The sequence below is a fragment of the Rousettus aegyptiacus genome, unplaced genomic scaffold, assembly GCF_014176215.1.
Source record: "Rousettus aegyptiacus isolate mRouAeg1 unplaced genomic scaffold, mRouAeg1.p scaffold_m13_p_11, whole genome shotgun sequence".
NCBI lineage: Eukaryota > Metazoa > Chordata > Mammalia > Chiroptera > Pteropodidae > Rousettus > Rousettus aegyptiacus.
Window position 1 is genome coordinate 1178135 of NW_023416286.1, and position 27937 is coordinate 1206071.

At 46.9% G+C, this 27937-nt stretch overlaps 1 protein-coding gene across 7 annotated transcripts in view; it reads left to right on the forward strand.

Annotated features, from left to right (window-relative positions):
* The window catches only part of CDK8 (cyclin dependent kinase 8), a 90293-nt gene that overhangs the window by 57655 nt on the left and 4701 nt on the right, over positions 1-27937 (forward strand). For 5 of the 7 annotated variants that reach the window (XM_016121905.2, XM_016121906.2, XM_016121907.2 and 2 more), the window contains 6 exons: positions 1912-2052; positions 13811-13868; positions 16029-16160; positions 22669-22812; positions 25237-25306; positions 26023-26095. In XM_016121905.2, coding sequence (XP_015977391.1) covers positions 1912-2052; positions 13811-13868; positions 16029-16160; positions 22669-22812; positions 25237-25306; positions 26023-26095 — 618 coding nt within the window. The remainder of the gene's footprint in view (positions 1-1911; positions 2053-13810; positions 13869-16028; positions 16161-22668; positions 22813-25236; positions 25307-26022; positions 26096-27937) is intronic. The other 2 variants (XM_036228369.1, XM_036228370.1) reach the window with 2 other exon arrangements.

Here is a 27937-nt window from a genome sequence, read left to right on the forward strand (position 1 = left end):
ACTAAAATAAGATAAAATAAATATGGTTTCTCGCAAGCTGGTATGTAGTACTGCATTTTACCTGTAGGTATAATAATTACACTTTTGCAAATTACACAGCACGTAATTGTTGCCAGACGCATGTAAATATCAACATTGGCTTTTTCTCGATCCTGTTAGTAATACCCACTTAAGCCGGGTAAGTACTGTTAATATTCATTTTAATGAAAACCAAATGATAATTCAGCTTACTAAAACCTACTCCTTTATCCATTTTATTTCCTCATTTTAACTGGAATGTTGAAATGAGTTAGCCGGGCCGTTAGGTGGCCTAGGACACCCAAAACAGTTGTGGTAAAGAGTCGTTTTAAAAAAAATCGCTTAGGTGTTGATTAAATTTTACAATATACGTACCACGTATTTGTTACATAGCTCCAGGATAAAAACAAAGGTTAAAAAATGTCCCCACTGTAGTTTTTTGTAGTTTTAAAATTTTGGGAAAAACGTAACTCGTAATAAATACCCTAATGAAGGCATCAGCTGAAGAGACGCTTACGGCATCGGCCGGCTATGTTACTACCCTGCGCGCGCCTTTCTCTCATTCTTACTCTGGCAGGTTTTAAGTTCTTAAAAAATGATCTGCTTTAATTTTAATTTATCTTCACTATGCTCTGAGAGCCACTAGCGCTTCTGAAGGCGAGCAGTCTGGATTGTCACATCACTTCTTAGGATAGGCGACAAAGAATTCTAGACTAGCAAGAGTGACTGTAGCTATATTCTGTTTTCCTGCTCTTCAATAAATTCACGTTCAAAAATCAGGCTGAAAAGTGACTGAGAAGATTGAGATGCTGAATGCCGCTAAGAAAATATTGATTGATTATACTCCATATGTGCAGACTGATACACTTGACCTTCCCACCAGCTAGTCCTTGCCGTATAGTAGTATTTCTTTGGAAAGTTAAACTCTTTCACTAATCAGTACGTATTCCTTATCTATGTTCTGCTCTCTATATCATAAGAAAATAGGAAGTAAAAACGTTAACTATCTCAATCTCGTTTTAAAATTATGCTCACTAATTTTAAGAGCACACTCGATATTCACTCACAAGTACTGGTCACGAGTCTACTTTGTGCGTGTAAGATGCCAAGCGTGTGCGGCCGTCTGACCTCTAGGCTTTCTTGCAGTTTGAGTGCTTTAATTAACACGAAGAAACCTGTCGAGAGAGTTTGAAACATTGGATCTTGTTTCCGTTGGGGAACATTTATTTGTAAAGTAGTTTTTCTGTTTTCGGACATTGCGTTTTACTGGATGTCCAACAACATTATAGCTAGAAAGCTTTGATGGATGGCACAAGGCTTTTTTGCCAATCTGAACCTTTCCTAATTTCTAAATATTTCCAGTGTGAGCTGGTCATTTACGTGTTATTTCTTTGTGTTTGTGTATATTTCCTTATTTGTTTTCTTTATAACTCATGCATCATAAATAGGTGCCACATCCATGCTGTCAGCCAGCCAGAATTTCTCTTGAAATTTGCTCCATCTTTTTAATTTAATCGCCATGGAATAAAAATGATTGTGTTCTAGAAAATTTCCTACCAGATAAACAGGGGTTACGTAGATGCTAAAAGTAATTTTAAATCATACTTTAAAAATAAAAGCACATTATTTTTCTACTTCCCTGTTATCATCACTTATTTTCTGAGACACCAGCATATGCTTAGGAAATGCCGTTTAGCTCTAGTTATTAGGAAATTTCCAAGTTATTTCTGTTTTTCAGCAGAATGTGTCATTATGTTTTCCGCACATTCGGGAATCCCTGAGTGTGTCTTTTTCTGATGGGAAAATGTCGTGCATCAGATCGTCTTCCCGTCCTGTCTTTTCCGAGCCTCCGGTGACGATCTGGTTCGTTCTGTTCCGCCCTGCCCCCCGCAGCACATCATCAAGTTCCACAGGGCCTCGAAGGCGAACAAGAAGCCGGTGCAGCTGCCGCGGGGCATGGTGAAGTCGCTGCTGTACCAGATCCTGGACGGCATCCACTACCTGCACGCCAACTGGGTGCTGCACCGGGACCTGGTGAGTCGCGCCCGGCGGCTGCAGCGGGAGGCCGCGCTGGTGGCCGGTGGCTCCCGCCAGGCCCCCACCGTCCGTGCCGCGCAGGCCTGCGCCCTGGGGAGGGGCTGGCAGCGCCCGCGCACCCGGGGGACCGTGGCTGGGGGGACCGTGGCCGGGGGGGACTGTGGCCGGGGGGACCGTGGCCGGGGGGGACTGTGGCTGGGGGACCGTGGCCTGGGGGGACCGTGGCCGGGGAGGACCGTGGCTGGGGGACTGTGGCCGGGGGGACCGTGGCCGGGGGGGACTGTGGCCGGGGGACTGTGGCCTGGGGGGACCGTGGCCGGGGGAGCGTGGCCGGCGCCGGCCCGGGATATGCGGGTGCGCCCGCGAGTCCCCAGCTCCCGTGGTCCTGAGCGTGGCAGTCGCGCATGGGCTGCCTGGCGGCGACGATCAGACGCCAGGCGGACGAGAGACAGGCGTGTTTGAGGGGAGCTGGAGACCGAGACTTGGGGCGCGGCCGCTGTCGCCGTGCTGCATGGGGGGGGGGCGCTGCCACACCGTGGGAAGCCGCGCCGTGTCCCCAGGGGTTGGGGTGGGGGGGGCGCTGTCCACCGTGGGAAGCCGCCCGCGTGATGGCGCGTGCGGCTCTGCGAACCCAGACTTCACAAACCGGCTTTTTAATTTCCCCCCTACATGGCGACTCCTTTGCGCCCCTTCTTTGCCCACCCAGCACGAAGTCACTCGTTAAGTCGTGCACCGTTCGTCAGACCGTCGCACATTTAAGCGACGCGGCGTCCCGGTCCCCTCCCCGCTGCGCTCATGTCTGCGCTCATGTCCCCTCCGTGACGCGAGGGGCTGCAGGACGGTTTGCGGCGCCTTCGCGTCCGACCGTCGGGGACACGGAGCCGGGAGCAGGGACCCGGCCCGGCCCGGGGTGCTCGGAGCGCCCTGCGGACCCGCGTGGGGCCCTGCGCCCGGTGCATCCTCTCCGGCCGCCGGGTCCCCTGTCCGCTGTCGCCGTTCCCGGCGCCCTCGTCCGCTTCCGTCTCCTCCGGGTGCGGCTGCCGGCAGCTGTTCCCTCTCCGGTCCGCAGACCCGGCCGCCTTAGATGGGGCCATAGCGCTGCAGGACAGTGGTCGAAAGGGACTTTTTTCCTTTTGCAAACTGTATTCAGTTAGAATTAAAATATTTTATTGGCAAAAAGTGGATTCACAGAACATGGGAAATTTTTTGCTCTTGATGAAGCTGAAAATTTCAGTTTTTTGGGGTGGAATCAGCTTAGGGAAAAACTGTCTCTCCTTTGAGCCACTGACCGTTTTTATGAGCTTTGAAAGAAAATCGGGGCTTTTTCCTCAGAGCTAATGATACTAAGAAAATGCCACATTTCCTTTTTATTGCAAATTATTTTTTTAAATTAAAACGTGTGTGTTTATTACATGGATACAAACTGATTTTTAAACGAGGACTTAAGTTTTTATGTGACTACGTCATGTACTTGAACCACTTCGTAGTAACCGCAGCAGTGAAACCGCCGAGGAAGGCTCATTTCTTGTACCTCTTTCTTTGGGGGAGCGCGTTGTGTCGCTGTAGCTGAACAGGTCTCTCTGACCTGGGGTCGTGCGGAACAGGTCACTTCACCTGTCTCCGTGAGCTCTGTGCCAAGCGCACCCAGGGGCAGGCCGCGGAGGGACGCGCTGTCCCCACGTGATTTTAAAATATTAGTGACACAGACTAAAAGGAGTCGGTTTTTATTGTCACCACACGCTGAACAATATCAGTGACCAACGTTTCTGTTCACCGAGGCGCCCCAGTCCCACCCCGTGTCCCCCGGCCCCCGCCGTCTGCTCAGTGGTCTCTGTGCCCCAAACAACTTCCAGACCGAGGTGGCGCGTGGCTGCCGCCGCCCGCTTTGACCTCCCTGTGCCACGTGCGATTCCCTCCGCGGCGCGTGGCTGGGTCGAGCCCTTCCCGAACGCCCCGGTCCGCGGCGCGTGGCGGGCACGCGCGGCCGCCGAGCCCGCGTGTCGTGAAGGCGGGGACCTCCGCCCGCGCCTGGGCCCTGCGGGCTCCGCGCCCGCCGCCTCCCCGCGCTTCGGTTCCTGGAGGAGAGATTCATGTCCACGCTCTTAAAAACGTGCTCGCCTTCCCGCCAACTGAAAATTAAGTTTTGACGTTTTGATCTATAATTTTCACCTATAGCTACATGGGATATTAACATGCATAGTAATAAAGTATTTCCTCTCACGAATACTCTTTAGAAGAAGCTATATAGCATGACTTTTTGTACCCTTCTCAAATATTTCTTCTTCACAGACGAAATATTTACCCTATAAGAACAAGTAAAATTAATGGTTAATTATAGTCTTTGCTCCATTTCAGTCACGTGTAGATGAAATGTGACAAAACAGACCTCGTGTCATGAATTGAACCAGTTTGTTGAGTAGGTGACTTGCCACGAGACACTTCACACTCAGACAGATAGTTGGCACAGACTCCCTAAAAGCACTGTTTTAATAATACCCCAAAAATGTCATTGAAGCTTTTGTTTAATAAAGTTGACTCTCTTGTTGACAGAAATACTGGTTTGAGATAGCAGAGTTATTAAGTTTTTTATTTGATATGTGAAAGTGAGCTTTTAATAATTAATAATCTTATATATAGTAAGTAAAGATTAATTTTGTCACTATTAATCATCACATAGCACTAATTGGGGTCTGTCATCCTTGGTGGGAGATACAGATTTAATAATCGTGGAACCCTCGTTGGGCTGAACAGGCTAATAGGTGCGTATGTGCGGCTGGATGTCTTAAGAAAAACGAGTCAGAAAGGAAACACACGCGATATTTATTTTTGCGAGATAATTTAAGAATCTAAACGAAACCCTTTCGGGGTGGAGCATGGCGGTGCCTCTGTCCGCTCCCCGTACGCAGAGGTGAGCACAGGCGAGTGTGCCGCGCCAGCCGTACCCGCGCTTTGCCCGCTCATCCCCTCTCTTCCTCTGTTCCCCTCCCCTGGGAGGAGAAAACAGTTCGACCAGCGGCGCATAGTCCCGTCTCTGCCGTTACCGCCTGCGCTTGCCAGGCTTCTGCGGAGAAGCAGAAGGAGACTTACGTTGAAGAATCCCCTTGGACAGTCACAGAGACTTGGCCAGTCCGGGACCCACAGGCGAGTCAGCAGGCCGGACATCGGGGGCCGAGCCCCGGGCATCGGCTGGCAGAGTTCCTCCCGCTCGCGGGGAGCAGGCTTGGTTGTAGCAAGGGCTTCAACTGGTTAGGCGCGGCCCACCACGCTCTGGAGGATAAACCACTCTACTCAGCGTCCACCAGGGGAAATGTTAATCTCCTCCAAAAACTGCCCCACAGAAATGTCCAGAATAATGTGAGACCAAGTGTCTGGGCCCCGTGGTGCAGCCAGGCTGATAGTAGAATGAGCATCCTGTACAAATGGGGCACGAGTCGAAGTAATGTGAGACAAGCTATTTCAGGGCTTTTTTCCCCCCAGAATTACCTGCTTATAAGAACTTTTGTGTTTCATGCAACCTTCTTGACATTGATCATAAAATCACTTGAATAGCAGCTGCCCTCACGGTTTATATATGAGTGGGAGGATTTCAGACAAGTCTCACTTTCTTCCTTTAATATCTTTCTAAACTGTCTGACTAGTATGCAGTTAGCATACATTATTGTTATAATCAGAAAAAAATGTTTCATTTGGATCAGAAAATGGAGGAAAAAATTTAGTGCTATTAAAGTGTACAAATAATACTTACTATGGTTTTTAATATCAGTGTTTATTTAAAAAAAAAAGTCATGCATACACTTTCTTTCTGCATAGAAAGAAGGGCCATTTAATTCTTTAGTCGGGGGGCGGAGGGGACAAGCAGAAGAGACCCAGGATCATCCCTGCACTGACCGAGGCAAAGCGACACAGTGGTCGGCAGGCGGGCCCATGGCGACTGCGTTCTCGGGCCCACGGCGACTGCGTTCTCAGCCCCTTGTTAATTTTTTTGCCCCTTCTCAGCACGTTAGCCTCCGTGAAGTGCGTGTCAGGAACATATTAAGCAAGTTTCCTCAACACAGGGCTCCTTAGAAGAAAAATACTTTGGAATTATCAGGTTTAATCATCGCTTATTACTGGAGATTTGCTTCATTTATTGGGAACTCCGGGGATTTCCTCGAAGTTTCTCATTCGTTTAATTGCGTAGCTAGGAAGGTGGTTAGGATCGCATCCATGACATTCAGGCTTGAGGACGAAGCATGGGCTCTGGTGATAACGACTGGTTAAGGCAAATTCAGCGAGGTTAGTATTGGTTTTCGTTAAGATTATGAATATTGTGATTATTTCAGAGTATGTTTACTTAAGTGACCAAGTGGGTAGTTCTCCTTCTCCAAAGTACTTTCTTCATCATATTTGAAAACATTAACTTTTCTACAAGACCGTGTATTATATTCTAGAAGGAAAAAATGTGTTATATATTTTTAGTATCCACGCTGCTGAAGCGACCACGGAAAATACGTGTTATATTTTTTTTAAGTATTAGAAGCATTAACAAAAATTGTGTGAACAGATTCGCATGATTATGAGAATTTATCATACAATAAACCAGAGGTTATTTCATAATGAAGGACATTATTCTTTATTGTCATTAAGGAGAAGAATTTTTTGCCTATAGTAAAATTTTCTTTTTTATTTATATTTTAAAACTACACTAAATCCCATATGGACCATAAGATGTAAAATTTGTATTAGAAATGAGGATGTTTGTTCCAGCTGGAGCCGAAGGTATATTCCTCATTATTTAAGAATTGGCAGCTATCACTAAAGACATGACAGATACGCTGAAATGTAAACACACTAGGAAAATACTCTTACAGAATATAAAATGTGTAAAAATCATAGGAAAAGGAAAGTAATATTAGAAAAACGACAAAAATAATGGAATTTAACTTTGCTATTTAGAATATAGAGAATTTGAACATGTCAGCTTATCTTCAATAAAACAGAAGTACAAAGAATAACATCAAAAATATCAGAAGTTAATATTATATATCAATTAAACTAATAAAAGTTATAAAATCATACAGATATTAGTTATAAGTGTACATTGCTTTAGGTTTTTCAGATTGGTTTTATCATACTTAATGATATTGTTTTTATAAAAGAATGTTGAATTTATAAAATCGATGCTCGATCCTTTGAAAAGCAAAATCTTTTCACATGTATCAAAATCTTTATGTTTATAATCTTTACCTGACAATTCGACTTTTTAGGAATTTATCATAGGCATATATAGAAATGTTTGTCGTGGAATTATTTTTCTGTTATTAAGGAACTAGGAACAACCTAAATGTTTAATAGACGATGAGTTCTGTAAATTATGATGAATCCATATGATTCATGAAGATTTTACTAGAAGAGTAATTTCCAGATTAAAAAATCTTTATGATATGATAGTGAGGAAAAACGATACAATTACATTTAGCATGATGCCATCTTTTATAAGGAAGAAAAAGAGAAAAAGTTATGTGCTCTGAAATGTTTGTCATGATATCTGATAGTTTAGGGATTATAGGTGGTTTGTTTTCATTCATCTGTCAGCACATCGACCTTTTCTCTGTTTCCCAGGTTATATTGAACGTGTTTTACCTTTGAAACTTAAACAACAAAACAAAATCCTAGTTTAGAACAGTAAAGCCATAGACACGACTTGATCTGCTCATTCTCCTTCTGAGACTTTATTCCAAAGAATCACTCGGTGCGTGTGTTACGGGGGTGTTATAATTTATGCGGTGTCGTCAGGGCCGGCGCCAGATTGGTGGCGGAATCCAGGAGAGTTAGCGGAAGTGGCGTGCAAACATCTAGCGCCGTCAGAAAAATAAAACCTGAACACGAAACAGTACTGCTCAGCGATCGCCGGGATACTCCCGAAGACATAAATTACCGTTGTTTAGAATATTATTTGGAGTCATAGATTTGAATATTAACTACGTGTGCTTTTTAATAAACTTAGCTAAATTCATAATAATGAACAAAACTAGGTATTCTCTTCTTTCTTACCTGATGCTGTTAGAGTCTTCGCTTTAACTCTATAAAACTTCATAGCTTTATAAAAACAGTTAATAAATCAGACTTGGAAAAATACGTTTGTATCTATAAGAAAACATGCACACATACTCGTTACTAGGAGCAAATGAGATTTTTTTTTCCTGTTTTTTAACGATAAATCTGTTCTCGAAGTTCCTTTCTCTTGCCATGGGGTTTCTCTGCTGTGCACCACGTTCCACTGTTACCGAAATGAGTGTCGCCTTCGCTAGTCTTGACAGTGACTAAATGGTCTTCGTGTCAGTGAAAGCGAGAGCTTAAGTTCCAGATCCATCTCGTAGCACTTAAACTACTTAGTTTGCTAAGCCCCAGCTGCCTAAAATGGAGAACTTAAGAATTTCGTCATTTCAAAACTCAGAATTTGTTAGTTTAACATATACCGATTTTAAACTAATAATCTGAATTATGTTCATTGTTGTAAATACTTTCGATGATAGTCACGATGTGGCGAAAGCTCATTGTAGCTTAACTTCGTGCTAACCTGATTGTGATGAAAACAAAAGTAATTAGTGGACCGGACCGGAGGAACGTGTGAGGGGCTCGCTGAAAGGATGTGTCGTCCCTCATCGGCACAGTCACCCTCCCGAGCCAATCCTAGTTCATAAAATGTCTCGGTTTGTGTCGAATATGGCCGAAGAACCGAATCCCTGTTCTGCCTACTAGAGAATTTCTTAGGCGAGTTGAAAGCTAGTCAGCAGACGTAATTTGGGGTCCCGCTAAGGTAGGATGCAGTCTGCTTAGCGACTCCTGCACCCCTCTGGGAGAGGGCGCAGCCCCGCTCTGCGGTCACAGGGTGTGAGACGTCGGTGGACGGTCGAGGTGCCTTTGGCCTCTTGTCTTTTGGACCAGATCCCAGGCGTTCACGGTTCAGGAGCTCAGGTGTCGCCACCTGGAGGCTTTTCCTTGCTTGGCTTCCCCCCAGCCGGTGGCCCAGTCCGTCACCTCTCTGAGGATGGGCCCCAGCCAGTGGCCCAGTCCGTCACCTCTCTGAGGCCAGACCCCAGCCGGTGGCCCAGTCCGTCACCTCTCTGAGGACGGAACCGCTTGTTGACTTATTTGTTGATCTATAGTTCTTGATGCCTCTAAGTTCAGTAGATACATGAATGAGTGTATAGTGTGTTGTACTCTTTACCGTAGAGGGTGAAGATAGGTGTTACAAATAACATGTCCTTCCTTTAGGGAAGCAGATAGAATGTGTTAAGAATTCTATACCTTTTTTTCAGATTTATGCAAAAAGCAAGATACTGCTTTACTAGAAGCGGTTAATTCTCCTTTAGCTTAAAGGTCTGAACCAGCAACCCTAGAGTAAAATGTATTATTATTAGAGGGAAAAGCTACTGATTCAGAGTCTAAAAAGTTAAAACTGTATTAGGAAGCTGTCTTCTAGACCTCATTCACTGGATTTCCCCATTTCTATCAGTAACTTAACTCTAAGAAGATTTTCTTAAAACAGTTTTTTAAAATTACTGAATATATGTCATTTAAGACTTCGCTGCCTGCATTCGAATCTCATATATGTATCAGAGTTAGTTAATTTTTTAAGTACGTGTTGCACAAAGTGATTGACACCCACAGTGAAACGAAGTCATTGATCGTCTAGAGAGTTTGTCGCCAGGTCGTGGTGGTGGTGATGTTCGACGTTTCTGAAGGGGTCGCTCCGAACGAATTCTGGCGAGAAGCGCTGACTGTGGTTTCTTGAGGGTCGCTGTTTTTTTCGTAGACAGATCATCAAGAATCAGCTTTTCGTATGTTTCAGAGTCTCCATTTCTCCTCAGTACGTTAGTGGACGTATGAGAACCCCAGTTTCACCCCTGGAGTGAGACGTTCTTGCAGCTAACGTGACAGACGCGCCCGTAGCAGTTAGAGCCCCCGGCTGATGACGGCGGGGTCCCGACTGGCCCCGCCCCGCCCTTTGTCCAGAAGGAGCTCTCCGTCGTCCTTGCCTTCCCGCCAGCGTGGGCTGCGTCCCCGAGGCTGGGGCCGCTGCGGCCGCGGTCCCCAGCGCCCTCTTCCCCGCGTGCCACGTTCCGGAGAGCAGGGGCCTGCGGCGACACAGATCTTGCTTTACGAAATGCCCGTGGGACAGGAAACTGGCGGGGACCGGCGCGCCCTGCCGGTCGCTCGGGCTCCCGCTGTCGGGGGGGCGGGGGGCGCAGCAGTGGGGGGGCTGCCGTGCTTTCAGGCCGTCCGCGCGCTTCGCGGGCTCGTCGCCTCGTCCCGTCGTTCGCAGGCCGTGCAGGGGGTTCAGCCACCAGCGGAGGGGGTTCGGCCATCAGTGGAGGGGGTTCGGCCATCAGCGGAGGGGGTTCGGCCACCAGCGGAGGGGGTTCGGCCACCAGCGGAGGGGGTTCGGCCACCAGCGGAGGGGGTTCGGCCATCAGCGGAGGGGGTTCGGCCATCAGCGGAGGGGGTTCGGCCATCACTGCTGGGCACGGCACAAGCTGTGCCTGAAGGTGGTGCCGGCGCTAGATACGTTTAAGTCACGTGGGACCTCTGACCTCCACAGCAACAGAAACGGCTGCATGGAGTGACTACCTCCCTGGAACCACATTCCTTCTGTTCCTTCAAGGCGACTGTGTTTACTAGCGTCTGAGAGATCCCAGAAAGTCGTGGTCATTGTTCACTGCTTCGCACCCTGTCACCAGCTACGTGGAAGTTTCGGCTTTGGAGCCAAGACTCCTCTTGGTTTCTCCTGCTGTTAGACGGAAAAAAGAAAGAAAGTTGCTTTTTTGGAGACTAGAATATCGTCTCATTGTGGCAGGAAGCACAAAAAAGTTGTTCGTCAAGTCTTTCGAAGCTTCCTTAATACCAATTAAGCAGCAAAACATGATCATTAGGCTACTTCTGCCTTTTTCCAGTGCGAGTGCCAGTAGATTGCATTTATACAGGAAATTTGGTGTTGGGCTTGTCTTCTACATCAGAATATCATGCCCAGAGGCACGTGGAACACTACCGTGGAAAATAACGTGAGAGGGACCCCTCGTTTATGAATCGGTGTTATTAAAACAACACTAGAACTATCTCCTTTTGGTTATGACTACATCGCATACCCACACTGCATTTAAGCTCACTTACAGGTAGAGGGACTTTTAAGCAGAGGTAGGTCATGGCTTTGCCTAAGACCTGCTTTAAATCATGCAGTAGGCAGTGAGTTGCCTAGCAAAGTAATTTTTAATTAACTGGAGCTTTGGCCCCAAATCCTAATACTAGGCCAGACCTTGACAAAGAAACGGTTTATTCCCCATCGATGCTCAAACCCAGCTTTGGAACTGGACCAGTTTGGTGAGTCTAGAATAAAATGCAGAACAAGAGAGGGTTTTTTTTTTTTTTTCCTCTTTGCCAGTAGCAGGCTGGCAATAAACTCCCTCCCAGGGCTGCGTCTCAGATCTGGGCCCAGCTGCCGAATGAGTAAGCAGAAGAGGGATTTTCCCACCCCATCCAAAACGGAGGGAGGAGAGAGATGCCCCTGTGTTCTGCGCTCTTGCCGGATAAGGAGGTGCTCCGTTAGGGTCGGGCACTCCAGTCCCAGAAAGTTCGTCTCGGCAGAGCAGTCGACCGACCCGTGCCTCGGGACGGGAGCGGAGGGCGGCGGGAGGGTCTTTCCCTTTCAGCTGTGTGACCATAGTGGGAATTGTTTCTAGTCAGATTATGTTCCCGTGTTGCGCCTCTCTGAGGGGAGAGAAGACTCAGGTGTTGCCAAGGAGCACAAAGGGAAAGTCTTTTGGCTGAGAAATAACGGGACGGCAATGACACAGTCGTGAAAAGTCACGAAACAGTAAAAGCGTCCGGACGGCAGGAGCCACGCGGGGCGGAGAGACAGGTTGGGGACAGGCAGGCCCGCGCCTCGTCGGGAGGACTCGGGATTTTACTCCCGGGGGCGAGGGACCGATTGAAATTGAAATCATGTTTTAGCATTAATGACAAAAGCCGAAGCCTTCGAAGGAAGGCGTCGAAGGCTCCTCGTCATGCTTCGGTTCCGCTCGGCGCGTCTGAGAGTCCGGTTGCGATCGCAGTGCGAGTATCGTTTCGCGTTCTGCTCTTGTCACCTAATCGTCGCGGGAATGGTTCTCCACGTCGCCGTGAACGACGTTGGGGCAGGGAGTGAAATTCAGTTCGCCGTGTGATGGGAAGAGAACCACACGGGGTTCAGGACGCGCTCAGAGAGGCCCGCGCCGAGGAGCAGGGGAGAGCCGCCCCCGTCCCAGACGTGAAGGTCCCCTCACGGGCCGCGCGGAGCTGGGAGCCAGCCTGTCCCCTCAGCCGGTAGAGACGCCGCCTTCGTGCTCGGGGGCGACGCCCTCCGCCTTCAGCGTTTTACGCAGGCCTCAGGGACCTGGCTCCGTTGGGCGTGGGCCGAGCCCCGTGAGTGTCCGCGGAGTCTCGCCCAGGGGTGACGGGCGGACGTGGCCAAGGCCGCAGCGCACGTGCGGCCCGGAGCGCCGTCCGCGCTGACCTCGGCTTTTCCGTGCTCGGCCGATGATCGGGAGTGGGTGGTGACGCTGCAGGTTCTGAAAAACATTATCGCTCTGATTAGTGCGCTCATGACACGCCGATTTACAAACTCGCCGCGTAGAACCCCTCTGAGACTGGTCCGTCAGGGGAGGACGCAGCTGCTCGGAGATGGAGCGGGTCCCCTCTTGGCGCCTCGCTTCCTCGCCTTAGACGGCGTGAGACTTCTCACCCTCTGTGGCGTGATGCCTCCGTTCAGCGATCCCTTCCTGCTGAAGATAAGAAGATAATTTTGATCGGGGACAGGCTGGGGAGGCCTGTGGGCCGGTTATCGCTGGAAGCGGCCTCCGCTGAAATCGTCATTGGATGTTAAGCTTCCTTTGATCGACACTGAAAGGCTGCTGAGCTCGTCTCAGTTTCTTAGCAGACCGACTGGTGGATGAGAGTCAGCTCAGGCCCGTGGCAGGATGAGCAGGGTTGGGGGGCTCTGCTTCTCTCCCTCCCTGCCTGTCCCCCGGCCCCCCCCCAATCTCTTCTTCCCTTTTTCCTCCTCCTTGAGGAGGGGCCAAGCCTGTTATGTTAGTGGAGTATGTACCACTGTAACAGATTCTAGATGACAGTTAATCCATGTGTTTTTAGTGGTTTTAAAACTGTTTGAAATATTTCTTTTGTAAAATCTCACTTTGAATTTTAGCTTCCTTTTTTATTTAAAAACAGCCTCAAAACTGTTCAGGTCGTGGAAAATTCCTTTTACTTTGTTGACTCGTTTAGAAAAGACTTTATTAAATTGATTTCACTCCAATTTATTTGTTTAAACACAGATTCATACCTTGCGATTTCCACAAAACGGTATCAGACGGGTCCTTCCCTGTAAATTACTTTGCTACTTAGCGTGAAATCATCTTTGCAAGTTCCTTGTCCCTTAAAGTTGCAGGACGTTTTATGTAATTGGAAGAGTTAAAAGGGCCGCATGTGGTAACGTCCTGTCGGGTGGCCCGGGTCGGGGGTGGCCCCGCGCAGAGGACGCCGCCGGGCTGGGCCCGCGCGCAGGCCGCGGATGGCCTTGCGTGTATGTGCACGTGCAGTTAGTTCCTTTGGTGACGTCCTGTGTTTGATTTTAATTTTCGAGTAAATGTTTTTTTTTTACGAGGTGGATTTGTGTTATATTGGCAAACTGTCTGTTTGAAAGAAACCATTACTGAAAAAAAACACTGTTTTGTCTCCACAGAAACCTGCTAATATTTTAGTTATGGGCGAAGGTCCCGAGCGAGGAAGAGTGAAAATCGGTACGTCGCATCTTCGCTAGTCGCAGTGAGCACTCCCTTGAGACGCTCGCAGGCGGCCGCGGCACGTCTGATTTCCGCGTTCGTAACGTGCATTCGTTCATGTGCTTCCATGTGACCGAAGCCGCCTTCAGGGCGTGCACATTCCCGCTTCTCAAGGTGTCAGACAGTCCTCAGAGGCGAAAGTGTTCTAGTTATAACGTCGGCCGCGCGAGTTTCTTAGAAACCTTTGCGTCCGTTGGAAATGGCCCGTGGAGGTGAGCGGCTCCTGTCCACATTAGACGCCAGCCTCACCTTTAGTACCAGGTAACCGTCGGTCATGCCACCGGCCCTGTCCACCTGCGCAAGAGCAGATCAGAACACGTGCCTCTATGGACCTCTGCTAGCTTAGGACTTACCAGTGCGGACGACCACCGAGGCCAGCCGGGCCCGGGACCATACGTTCTCCCGGGCCTGCCTCGGGGCCGCCCTGCCCGCTGAGGAAGTCGCCGAGGGCCTCTGGCGTGGCTCGTTTCCTCTCGTATCAGAGCGAGGCGTTACCCCCTTCTGGTCCGACAACCTGTAAGGATGGAACTAAATTAACTGATCCTAACTGGGTATTTTTTTCATGGTCATTCCCAAGTTGTGTTTGTCACATTTATTTAGTTTGCTTTGGGTGCGGGTAGAAGAAATATTGTAACTAAACTGTATTAATTCAAAGGGAGCAGGATTGTGGGAGTGTTATTTTAACGAAGTAAATAGTAATTTCTGATTGCATGACTTGCCGTGAATTAGAATTATCAGCTGATTTTTACCATGTCACCAACGAAGAAAAACGTGGGTGTTCCTAACCCTCCTTCCCTCTCCTCCCCTGAAATCCCCCAAGTCTCACTTTCCACTGTTAGCTAGACTCAGAACACCCTCATGCTGCACACACTTGTCAGTAGTGGGATGTTTGACGTGCCTCGGAGCCGGGCCCGGCAGGTGCTCACACGCACCTTTAGAGGGCGTGTCCAAACCAGTGTGTAGCATCAAATTCAGTCATAAGTTCAGTGTAGACAAAATACGGAAGACCCTGCCGAGCAGCGGTTGCAGAAAGCGTCGGCAGGGAGGCAGTCTAGTTCGGAATGCCTCTTCCGTGTGCCGTGTGGGACGGCGGCAGCATTCCCATCTAAGGAGGAGTAATATTAGTTCTTCTTTAAGCCAGTATTCAGTCATCCCACTCAAAGTATGTATTCTTTGCCAAATTTCTGTGTTGTTTTTTTTTTTTTTTAGCCTCCATAATTAAGTAGATTAGACTAGGGTCTGCTTCATTAAAAATGCGGATTAGTAGAACAGAACCGAACACTCACTCATGGTGGATGAATCTTGACATTTTTGAGTAGATGGTACGATAGCGATTGTTTGTTTATTCAACATGCATTTGGCAAAAGCTATGGGTAATGAGACCCTGCTTGATACCGAAAGGGATAAAGAGATGAAAAACACAGTTTTTGCCTTTAAGAAGATTACGGATTAACAGGATAAACAGCCACGCCTGAACAGCTACACTGCATGTAAAATAAACCTCGTTCGACGCCCCGCGCTGTGTCTCAGCATAGCCCCGGCTCTGAGACGCAGTCACGACCTCTGTCAAATCACGCACGTTCTTCTAACCTCAGCTTCCCCATTCGAAAAGATGATCGAATCACGTGACTTTTAAAGTCTTTTCCAGCCTAACAAAATACTACCCATCTTTAAATGTAAGTCAGTCCCGTTCGGCCCAAATGGATGGCGGGAAACAGAGGCGTTAACATGTGTCCGTTCCGCTTTCGAATCCACCAGCGGAGGCCCGCGGTGCCAGCAAAGGGGCGCCTCGCTCCGACCCCGCTCCTCGGCGCTCGTGGCCAGCACGGAGCACGCATGCGCAGCTCGGCAGTCCTGCTCCCCGCTGCCGGGGCTGTGCCAGGCGGGCCGCCCTCGACCCCTGGCAGCAGGGCCAGTCCTCTGACCCGGGTCAAGAATGAGTGACAGCATTTCACAAAAACTGGAGCTCTGAACCTTGTCTTAGATTTAGACTTCTGGAAAGGTTTTGTGGGGTTTGAGTACATTTTCCATATCTTGCTAAATAACAGTGGTCAAATTAGAGTAATCAATTACATTTGTTAAAATCTGTTTACTGAACGTGATTTTCTTCTTTTGCAGCCGATATGGGCTTTGCCCGATTGTTTAATTCACCTTTGAAGCCTTTAGCAGATCTGGACCCCGTAGTTGTCACGTTCTGGTACCGAGCCCCAGAATTGCTTCTCGGAGCGAGACATTATACCAAAGCTATTGGTGAGTAGAACTCGTTAAGACTCCGTGGCCTTTGCAAAGTGGCTTTGCTGTTGGAAAGTCTGCATATTTCCATATGTTTTTAGATCACGTAACATAGAAAGTTATAAAAGAGCAAAAAGTAACCTAGAAATGCCATCATTAGCATCATGGGTATATCATTCCAGACATATCTCTTTAATAAATAGGTATTAAAAACAGTTTAAGTATCTGGGGTCATACTATGCATTCTAAGTAAAAAGTACTTTTTAAATTTAATTTTACTTGAAAAGAGAAATAAACACGATCATATTTCTAAAACCGTTGAACTTCAGTCAAATGATTCTTTCACCAAAAGAAATATTAGCTTCTAAAAGCTCCCCTTGCAGTTAAGGAAAAAATATTATTAAAAAAAGTAGGACTTTAGAACATTTTAATCCGTTTTAAATTTTAGGTAGTATCGATCGCCTCCCTGTTGTGAAGCATTAGGAAACTAGTGCTCTCGTACATCTCCCAGCCTCTCAGTTTACAACCTGGATGGTAGGATCGTCGTCACTGTCAGGACGTTGCCCGTGCTCACAGCAGTGCGTCCTGCCGGCGAGCGAACTCCCTGTGGCTCGCACGGCGATCGCGCTGTAGAGGAGGCAGCGGTCGGCCGCCCCGTGTTTTCATGGCCGACGGCTTTCTCCGGCTTCGCTTTATCATCAAGCAGCTTGTCTCACGTTCTTTGCCTCCTTTCGCCTGTACCGAGTGTGCTCGCCGCTTCCCTCACCGGTTCCGTCTTCCTCGGAACGGCGTAAGGGGGCGCTGAACCGCCTCCCCTGTCTCGGGCCGCCCCGTCCCGAAGTCGTCTGTCTTTGCCCCGTCCTGGGCTGGTCTGCACCCTGCCTCTCCCTTCTTTTTTACATTCCTCTGGGTCGCATCTCTTTCTTTCCGGATTTCATCATTTCACCCCTCCTTGTGCTACGGCATGTTCTCAAGTAGCTTCCTTTGGAAGGGTGTCTTAGAGGTAAATTTTCCAGTTCTTGTATTTCTCGAAAATACTGTCGTCACACTGGACGGTTCACCCGGTGGAGTTTAAATTCTCAGAACCCGCCGATGCTCCTTGTCATCCTGCGTTCTCGGCATCGCTAATGAAACACTGCATGCGGTCCAGCTCACTCACTGGCGGATAACGTGAGGTTTTCCCCTTTCTGAAAGCAAACAGGTTCCTCATTCTCGCATTTCCCGGCGGCGCGCTGGCCCCTCGGGGGGCACATTCACGTTGTGGGTCGTCTCCTGCGGCCCCGTTTCTCTGCTCTGCTGAGCGCAGGCAGCCGCAGGACTTCTCGGGGTGATGCTTTGTAAACCACTTATCTTTCCGTGGGCTCCTGCCTTTGTCTTTCTCTATTTCTAAGAGCCCCTTCTTCTTCTCTGACGAGCTTTTTAAATAACATTCGGCATTGCTTTGTGGAAAGACGAGCTTCTCCCGCATCTGTGAGGACAGCGACCGCAGAGCCACGTGGCCTGGCCTCGCCCCTCCGTGCGGCAGGCGCTTCGCATCTGTAGCTGCCCCTCGATCGTCTCCTCGTATTTAAGAGTCAGATTACAAAACGCTGCCTGGGAACGCCGTGGACGCGGATCAGGGGACCCGACTTCCTTGTGACCGGCAGAGAGCCACGACCAGTGGGGAGAGCCCGAAGGCCAGCGCGCACAAGTCCCTGCTCCGAGGCCGCTCCGGGCTTTGAGGAAGCAGGCCTCCAGCGTCCGGCCCGGTCACCGCATACCTGGAGGCCCAGGGCAGGGACGGCAGGGGCAGGAGGAGGGTCGGCGCTTCCCAATCCAGCGGGTCCTTGGGCATCGCGGGGTGACGGGCAGCAAGCACCTGCAGAATCGGAAATCCCGTGTGGCCCGTCGGCCCTGCACACGCGTGGCTGCGCGGTGTGGGTTGAGAGTGGACAGGGGTCGGAGGCGGTATCTTGGAGCACGGAGCCTGTGCAGGACCGAGCCGCTGCCCACTCAGCCTCCACTGTGGCCTGCGGCCCTCTCTGAACGTTTATCCGCCTTTCGTCTTCCAGAAGCGCGTTTTTGTACGTCTCCGCCTGATCAGGCCTCCACTCGGCCAGTCTCTTCCTCGTCAGAGTGCTTGCTGTCTCTCCCCAGAGAACTCCCTCGAGCACACGGCCTAAGGGAACCGCCCTGCCTTCCCCGCCTCGCTCCCGACTGACCGTCTTGATGGCGGGGGCCCGTTTCCAGACCCGTAACGTACGCAGACCTGGCCCCGCTGCTCCCCGGTGTGGGCCACACGCGGGGCCCGGCCTGGCACGTGGTGGGTGGACCGCGGCCCCGGGGGCCCACGTTCCCATCCCCGTGGACTGGGGCCTCTGCTTCTTTGCTGCCATTCAGCATATACGCAAGAGAAAAGGAGAGAGATCTGCGATCATTTCCCCATGTTCATCTCGAATCTAACATGTCTTTTTAAAAAATATCTTTATGTTCTCTACTCTTCATACCTGCTCGAGAACACCTTTTTATTTTATGTGGAAATGAAGATAGATAAAGCTAAGTCAGATAAGGGACTTTTCAACTATCTTTGCGACTTTTCTATAAATCTAAAACTCTTCCAAAATAATATATATGATTTTTTTTTTTTTAAGTCAGAAGGAAAAGTAGAAATTGTTGAGGGTAGTTCTCTTTTTTAGTACATACTATTACCTAAACACATTTCTTTTTTTACAAGTACTTTCTAAATGTCCTTAAGATGCATATAAATTAATAGGATACGTAGCTATTTTGTCCACCAAGACAATAACTATTTAAAAGCACTGTCACTTCTGGTAGAGACGTCGTAACAGAGCATACAAACAGGAAGTGACTGTCTAATCTCAGTGGCTGTTAGCTGAAAACTTGAGACTTTGAATCGATTTGAATTAATTAAGAAGTGTACCATCACAGAAGTTTTAGGCTCTGGCTCATTATTTATTATCTTTTTTTTATTTAAGAAACTTTATGTTTTGTGAGCATTAAGGTCTGTGTAGCGTGTCGTTCCCCGGTGAATCCCACAGCCCCGCAGTGGAAGGGCAGGGCCGTGTGTCGCGAGGCTGAGCTGCTAGCAGTTTCCGTAGACGCCTTTGTTCAGATGGCTTTGGGGTTTGGGAAGGAGAAGCCTTTCTTCGTATCTTTCCCCTCATCCTCCTCATCACCATCAGAATTTATTGGCTAGCTATTAGATAAGCTTTTTCAACCTTAAGAGAAACAAAAATGAAGGAAAATTACATCGTTTACACTTAACAGATTTCCAGCCCAGATGAGAAAAAGTATAAATATACGCATTAAATAATTTTGTCATCTTCGAACAACACGAGTGACAAAGCATTCTGACTTACAGCCTTAGCTCTGTCACTCTGTGTGTGTGTGTGTGAGGCATTTAGTCCTTTGGCCGTAGTTTCTAAAAATGAGAGTTTAACCTGACTCACATCTTAGATCCCCGTCAACAACGATAGCTCTGTGACCTCAGGTGAAGACAGCTGCCCTTCGAGGTAGAGAGTCACACAGGAGCTGGCCCGGGTGCCACGCTCGATGGCAGCCCCCACCCCGAGTCCGCCTGAGACGTGGCCAGGGAGAGAGCCTTGGGGAACACGCTTCTATCAAAACAGTGCCCCGGAAAAGTTCTCATGGGGGTGGGTATCTTACAGAGAGGAATCATCCGTAAACCATCTTGAATGTCAACGAAAGGAAATAGAGAGTGACGGAGGGAACGGCGAAACTTCTTCACTGTTTCCGGTGTGCCCCACGCAGTCCCATTCTTCCCGGGGCTGGTGCAGGCAGCCGGAGGCGCCCCACACCGGGCCAAGCCCACGCGGAGGGCTCCCCTGGCATTTGACTCCCCTGTCCGATGGTCGTAGTGTGAGCAGCCGATAGAAGAACTCTCGTGGATGAATTGCTACGTACTTTCCTAAACGCCTTGAGCATCATTCAGAAGGGCTGAGTCCACGGTGGCGCTTGGTGGCTTATGTGACACCGGAGGCCGCTAAGAAGCAGCAGATGAGCAGAGGGAAGAAACCTGAACATGTCCAGTTACATGTCCCCACTCTGTGTTGCAGACAGATTTTAGTGGTGCGGTCACTTACTCGAACAGAACTGCAAGCCGAATCCTTAGACCAAAGGGAGGAAGTAGTAGCTTGGTACACATTGTACTTCCAGGGACAGAGTTTAGTTCAGTTTTGAGTGTTTGAGGTTTAATTTGTTCGGTTGACTTTGTGGAGAAGGCTGAGAGAGGGTTATTACTCTTTAATTAATGAACAGTAAAACTCAGATGTTTGTCCTCAAATAACTGAATGCCCACTGATTATGTAGCGTATTAAATGGGAAATAGACAATAAAATGAGGACAGAGAGAGTTTACCCCTGTATGAAGGTAGAAACTAGTATTAGTGTGCCCGTTGATTAAACATCAGCAAGTCTCCCCTCCCGCCCGGCTGTGGGGTCCGGGTAGCATCCCGGGAGCTGTCTGCTTTGCCTGGTTCGCTCGGCGGGTACACAGGAGCGTCACAGATTTTGAGAAGGAGAGAGGGTTTGTGTGTTTTTAATTCAGAAAATCTTTTTAGAAGGAGTTAGGCTGATAGGTGAGCATGAAAGGACTCTTCCATGAGCTCGGCACAATCAGGAGAAAAAGGCAAGATAAGAAGAAAGACTTATTTATGAAGATTTCGAAATTTGTCTAAAGTAATAGCCTGACCAGCTAGCCCGAGATTCACGATTAACGTCCGGATCAGGATTCGGAGGAAGGAAGGAGCGGAGACTGCCGCAGTGAGAGAAAGGTCACCAGGCGAGGTCACGCGGGGCCCAGTGAGCTGTTTCCCTCTTCGCCGACTTTCTGTTTGAATGTTTGAAAAGTAGCGTGGCTTTAGGGAAGGCTGGACGACTCCTGCACACACTCAGTCCTGTTCTTGAGTCGCTGCGTAGTGAACGGGGGGGGGGGGGGGGAGGGGGGGCTTGTCACGTGCTCTTGGTGCCCTGCAGACCGGCCCGTCCGCCCTCTCCGCACCCTCCTGCGGGCCTCCCCGTCTTTCCTTTGGTTAAGGTGATCGGAGGTCGGGTGTACGGGCACCCCTGGAAAAATAATGTTCGCAAACTTCCTAATTCTCTCATCGACTTTCTGATGTTCAAAACAAAGTGGCTTGGTTTACACTTCCAGATGAGACTCTTGTGAAAGGTGGTCTAGGCCAGACTTGGTTCTCTGATGTGGGGTCAGATTGATAATCCAGACAAGGTCTGTTTTAAGAACCGCCTGCTGGTAGTCAGGGCGTATCCTCGTTAAGTCAACAGATGATTAACTCGTTACTCTGAAATGTAAACGTGATCGTTTTACATTAAATTAAATACCTATATTCCAGTTTCGGAGTTTAAGAATTCTCAGTTATTCAGAAATTAACAGTTTTCCCCCCCTCATTTTCTACATGAGACGCAATTGCTAACCTAGCTTCAATAAAATCATGATTTCGTGTGCCCCCTGTAGCTACCACAGGTACTGGTGAGACCAGTGGAAACCAGCCGGGAATGCTGTGAGCACCTCACTGCACTCAGCGCGGCGAAGCTAGCGTGGCCGCTTGAGGGTTTCGTTAAGAGAGCCTTAAATTCTAAATTGTCATAGGCTAGCAAGTGAAAGTAATAGGAATGAAAGTTAGCCAGTATCTTAAGGTGAAGGAAGGACGTTTGTAGGACAGAGAAATCCACTTGCCGGCCCCTTATAAGTACTTCCAGTGAGTTGGTAGCCTTCGTACCCATTTTAAGGTAGTGTTTTACCCCCCATAGATTCTCGTTCTTATTAAATACTTTAACTCGCAAAATCGGATGCGGCTATCGCATAAAGAGACACTTCGAAGAAAAACCTGTTCAAGTAGAAATGCTGTTTCTTCACAATATTTGAAGTCAGTCGCTGTAATTTTCTTGTTGTGATAGCACCTCGCTAAATGTGCTAACATGGGAGAGTGATTATTAGATTTTACAAATTAGCGAGTGCATAACAAGATAAAAAATATAATTTTGCCACCAAAAAATTGCGCTGATTGTTTTCGGCAATCCTGCCCGATTTCAGAGGCTCTTCGGGTTTTCCGCTGGTTTATTTTTTGTTCAGTTTTGTTTGTTCGTGCTCCCCATGCTCCTCCGTTTGTAGCTTTGTGTGTATTTCATAGATAAGGTAACGTTTGCAGCATTGAAAACTCGCCCAAAATTCAGCTACGAAATTTGATTTAAACTTGGAATGAAGCTACTAGGTGGGGGGGAAGGTGTATCGAGACTGAAAAATTGGGGTGGGTGGAATGGGAATTTATATTTACAGATCGTATTCTGTGATGTTGATAATTACAATTGTTTAGGAATTAACGTGACTTATTAGGGGAAGGAAAGGGAAGAAAAACACTCCCCACCAAGATAAAAATGCGTTTTCTTTTGGAAAGAACCACTTTATTTTCCTCCTTTCTTTTTCTTTTTTCCTTTCCTTTTTTTTTTCTTTTTTTCTTTTTTTTTTTTTTTTTTGTCTTTTTGTTTTAAAGATATTTGGGCTATAGGGTGTATATTTGCAGAACTACTAACGTCAGAACCAATATTTCACTGTCGACAAGAGGACATCAAAACTAGTAACCCTTATCACCATGACCAGCTGGACAGAATATTCAATGTAATGGGATTTCCTGCAGGTACACATTATGTTTCGTTTTTAAATCACTGTTGTTTGAACTAAGATGTCTTCATTGGAAAGGTGTATGATTTTAGCTGATAAAAGCTACTCTTACTTGATTTTTTTTTAATATATATTTACGACTTGCATTAATCAAAGATCTATAGAAATAGCAAAGCTTGTAGATTTCACATATTAGCATAAAAATGTTTATGGGTTTCCTGAGTTCAAGGGTGTATTTTTATTTTGTTTGGTTTTTGTTCGGTTTTGTTTTGTTGTTTGATATTCGAAATGATAAAATATGTGTAGCATCTGTATTAAAAAGGGACCGTTAGTTCTTGCCAGTGGGAACTGTAAGTAAAGTTCAGCAAGGCGCATTTGTCTCTGGCGGCACGAATAATACTGCCCTTACTTGAGATCTGCATACAGATTTTGAACAGGATGTTTGCTTAGGGCGCTGTGCAGAATCACAGCGTGTTGAGTAATAGGGGGTTTTGCTCTGTAACCCTTGTCGATAAGAGCGTTCCGTTAGGAGAGTCAGAATGTGGGCGGGCGTCTGGTGTCCCACAGCGACCTTGGCTGCACTGATCTGCAGCGGGAGATGGCCATCGAGGCGCCCCCGGGAGAAGGCCATCAAGGTGTCCCCTCACAGGCGTTAGGTCTCCCCGGCCGGTCTCAGCCCTTCGTTACTCCACCGAAAACTTCCCAGTAGTCTGATAACGAATGAGCGTTTGTTGAAAACACCCACATAGTTTTGGCCAGTCGAGTACTTTCCAGAGACTGTTTATTAGGAATTTTTCTCAGTCAGCGTATCACAAGACTACTAGAGAAATGTCTGGGAGTTCTAATTTCACATTCCCTGATCAGGGTGTTAATGGTCAGTCAATGCAGAATAACTGCGCAGATGTGACTTGCTCCAAACTGGTTCGCGGTTGTGGAAAGACCGCTTCGCTGTGGCGGGGATCCAGCCGTTCGCTGAATGTTTGTTGAGCACCTGCCGTGTGCCAGCCACTGTGTTAAAGAGAAAGTATCGTTGACATGTCAGACACGATTCTCGCCCTCGTGGGGTTCGCATCGTGTTGTTCTGAGCAGACTGTTTAAAGAGTAGACGTGGTCTGATGGAGAAGAATGGCCTTTGCCTCTGCCATTCCTGGGGCCCAGGGAAGGGCGCATGACTGGGGTGGGGGGCGGGAGAGTCTAGGAGGTTCTTAGTCCAGGAGATTCTACAGTCAGCTCGTCAGGAACTGGAAACGCAGGCAGCAGAGTTCGGATCTGATGTGCTAAAGAACTAAGAATCCGTGATCAGTTCCTGAGAACCGGTAACATGATTTATGTCATAGTTCTTAAAGATTCGTGTGGCGGTGGCGTGTAAAAACCAGCGAAAGGGAGGGAACTTGTCAGGGAGCCAGCCGCCTGCCCGTAGCAGTTCTCCAGGTATAAAGTGATGATGAGGATGGAGAATCAACGGAAAATATGTAATTTTTTAATAGGAAGTGCGTAATCGAGGGAAGAGTCAAAGATGATCTCGGGATTTCTAGCTCAACAAACTGACAAAGTCGAGACATCAAAGCAAGGAACAGTTGCGGAAAAAACCCCGTTTATGACCTTAGACTATATATTTAGTTTATAACGTGACATCTGGGGAGGAAGGTGGCCGGTACTCTTACAACAAGGCGAAAGAAAGTGGAGCCCGCAGAGGCCACGTGGAAGGCGGGGCGCCGCGGAGCTGCCCTTCGGCCGAGTGCCCAGCGCACTGTCAGTCGAGGTCCTGCAGCGGGGGCGGAAGCGCCCTCTGTCACCCGCACCGCCCAGGAACCAACGCCAGCAAAGCTACCAAACGTGTTAGTAGCTGGGCTCGTTTTGTGAGTGTTACTGAAACCAGCCGTGGCAACAGCTGGCCGATTAACGAGCTAGTCATGTCCTGGTTATGAGCGAGTTGTGTTCTGTTTCGTGTAGTTATTTCTGCTTCTGTAGATTGCCAATGTCAAGCAAGTATTTATTGAGGAGACAGGAAGGAGGGCTATATAAAAAGAAGCGCATTAAAGCTTCCGAGGGGAAGAGACGTTACATTTGTCATTGAAGAGACCGGTTGCTGATTTCACCAAGGAATTTGGAGGAAAAGGGGAAAAGTGGAAATAAAACTATTTAACAATAGAAATATTTCCTTAGAACGTGTTTTCCTCTAGTTAGAGAAATGAGGTAACATACTAAAACAGCATAGAACGTAGGCATTAAAAAGGTAGATTATCGCTATGTGATGACGGAGAGTCGAGTTTATACAGCTCAAGATAAGATGTTTGCTATAGCCGACCATTCGTTTGAAGTCTGTGCTTTCATGGAGGTTAAAAGCATAGGAGATGTAATGAAAATCGAGGTGGCCTTTATTAAAGTTCTCGAGAACAGAAACCTAGACAACATAAAATTTTATCAATGTGTTTCACAGATAAAGATTGGGAAGATATCAAAAAGATGCCCGAACATTCAACATTAATGAAAGATTTCAGAAGAAATACGTAAGTTGGGAAGAAAACAGATCCTTTGTTGGTTTTTGCTCTTCTACTTAGTAGAAGATTGAATACTCAGCATCATAGAATGTTCGACATAAGATTATTCTGATAAGAAAGTTTACATGTTTACTCTAATAAATATTTCACACGATGGCAGTCTTTATTTCTTAAGAGGTTTAAATGATGTGAAGAAGGTGAATATCTAATGTTAGCAGCTGAGGCAGAGAGAGACCGAACGCAGCAAACCTTGTTCATGGCCACTTACTTGCCTGCCCGCCTGGGTTGTGTAATTTTAAGCAAGTTCTAATAGAGAAGAAATATTTCATTTACTTACAATGCCAGATCAGGAGATTGGAAGAGGGCAGTTTATAGATCCATAACACATTTTCTTCTTTTTTATTTCTTTTAAGGCTGAGTTAAACCTTTGACCCATATGTTTTAAGATACTTGTTGAGATAACATTCATGTGAAACAAGCTATTTAGTGTATATTATTCATGAAATTATCTTGCGTGTAATCAGTGGTATCCGTTCAGAAGTGACCAGCGTGACTATCGAATGAAGTTTAAAATTTGTTTAATGCTACTCTTTATGCTGCCGATCATATGATGTTCTAACAGAGAGTCTGTATTGGTTTTGATTAAAATAATTCTTGGAAAACTTCAGCCAGTGTAAAGTGAACCTCAGCTCTAACAGAGACATTTCATAGTATTTCTCTTTCAGGTATACCAACTGCAGCCTTATCAAGTATATGGAAAAGCATAAAGTGAAACCGGATAGCAAAGCATTCCACTTGGTAAGCTTTGGAGGACAGTACTAACGAAATGGTTTTCCCCCTTCTGGTTACCCCATCCTCGGCTTTTCGGCGTCAATTGACGTGGCTTCTCCGCACATTTAGAGTACTTGAACGGTAAATGCAGAGCTGTTACTGCTACGTGCTAGGAAGACATCAAAATGTTTGTTTCTGCAGACCCACGCATACTTTGACGTGGGTAGATTAGATTATCTAAAGATAGTCCTTGTACCAAGTTCATCAAGAACATTTTAAAAATTTTATTATTGGTTTTAGATATTTAAATATTTCAAAAATTCCCGAGAAGAATTAAAAAGAAAACAGTCCCACTCTTCAGAAATATTTTTTACAGATTATTTTGTATTTCAACTCTTTGAAAGACTGTTTACAAAAATTTTAACTCCCAAGATACCTCTTATAAACTTGGGCGTTAGAAATCCTTCTGCAATAGTATGTATTCTTTGCCTTTGCTGAAAGAGTATGAGAAATCCAGTATTTCTCTGTGTAATGGAAATCTGATTTGACCTAGAATCTAAGTTAACCTTAACGGGCCCTGTCAAGGTAATTTATGAGAAGGTTATATTCAACTATTGCCAGCTTAAATTTGTTTACAATAAAACACTTATTTTTATCCCGTAAATATTAAACATGTTTTTCGGTTTATGCTTTCCCCAAAAATTATTGAACATAAAAGGAGACTTTGAGGAAGCAGGTTATATTTTGCTTGGCTTAAAATTCTTTTACTCCTTTATTCTTAATATTTTTAAATGATTTCATTAAATGGGATTTTTTTTTTTAACTTTGAAAGGATTAGCTTTCTTTTATTACAGTCCAGTCCACTTGGCAAACATTTCTTGTCTTTCTGTTTTTCTTCTCCTTCCACTGTTTCTGCTTCCACATCTTCTACTGATTTTTATATTATTTTGTATCATATGTTTCATATCTTAGCGGTCATTTAAAAAGCAGTACTTAACATATCATATTACCACACAATGCATTCTTATTCAAATGATGGTTAATTATAATGTACTTACAATAGGACCCAAATTGGAAGGTAAGTTAGAGCCTACGGAAGTATGAACTTATTTATTCTAACAAATTAATGATAATCGTGATAGATCAAAAGTCATGATTTAAAGGAATTATTCTTACTTCCGCCCAGCTCACTGCTAGTCAGTATAGTCTAAAGTGACTGACCACTGAAATTCGAGAGATGTACTTCCTTGCAACTTAATTTGCTTGTTTTTACCTAAATGACCTATCTCGGGTGGTCCCGTCTGAAAGCTCAAATGTAACTCCATTAAAACTGTTGAATATTTTAAATAGCAAATTAGTGATTCTCCTTTCAACTCTCAAAATAAAATTTTGCTTCCATCGAAATGTGAGGTCAGCAAAATTAAATTTAAATCTCACCCTCCCGAGCATCTGCATTTTAAAATAGTTGATGTCCCTCTGTCCTCTGTGTCATCTCCCGCTAGGCCCCAACCTGTCCGTGAGTTCCTTGGTTTGCAAAGCGTGCTCCAGCCGCAGGACGGGGTGACCTGGGAACTCGCGGGAGTGCCGCCCTTTGGGCTCCGGCCCAGGTGGCCTGTGGGGCCCTGGGAGCCACGTCTGTTTCTGAGAAGGGCTCGGGGGACGACTGTCCCCTCAGGCCTGAAGACCACTATGTGACACCGGAGATTATCGGCTCAGAGTCCGCCGTTTAGATCATCTCTCTCTTTTTTTCCTCTTTGGCGTAGCCTGATTTTATTTCTTTACATGAATTTCCGATTTCAGTTCTAATACCTGTTCTTCGAGATAAGCAAATTAATAAAATACACGAATGTTTAGAGAGCGCTAAACCAC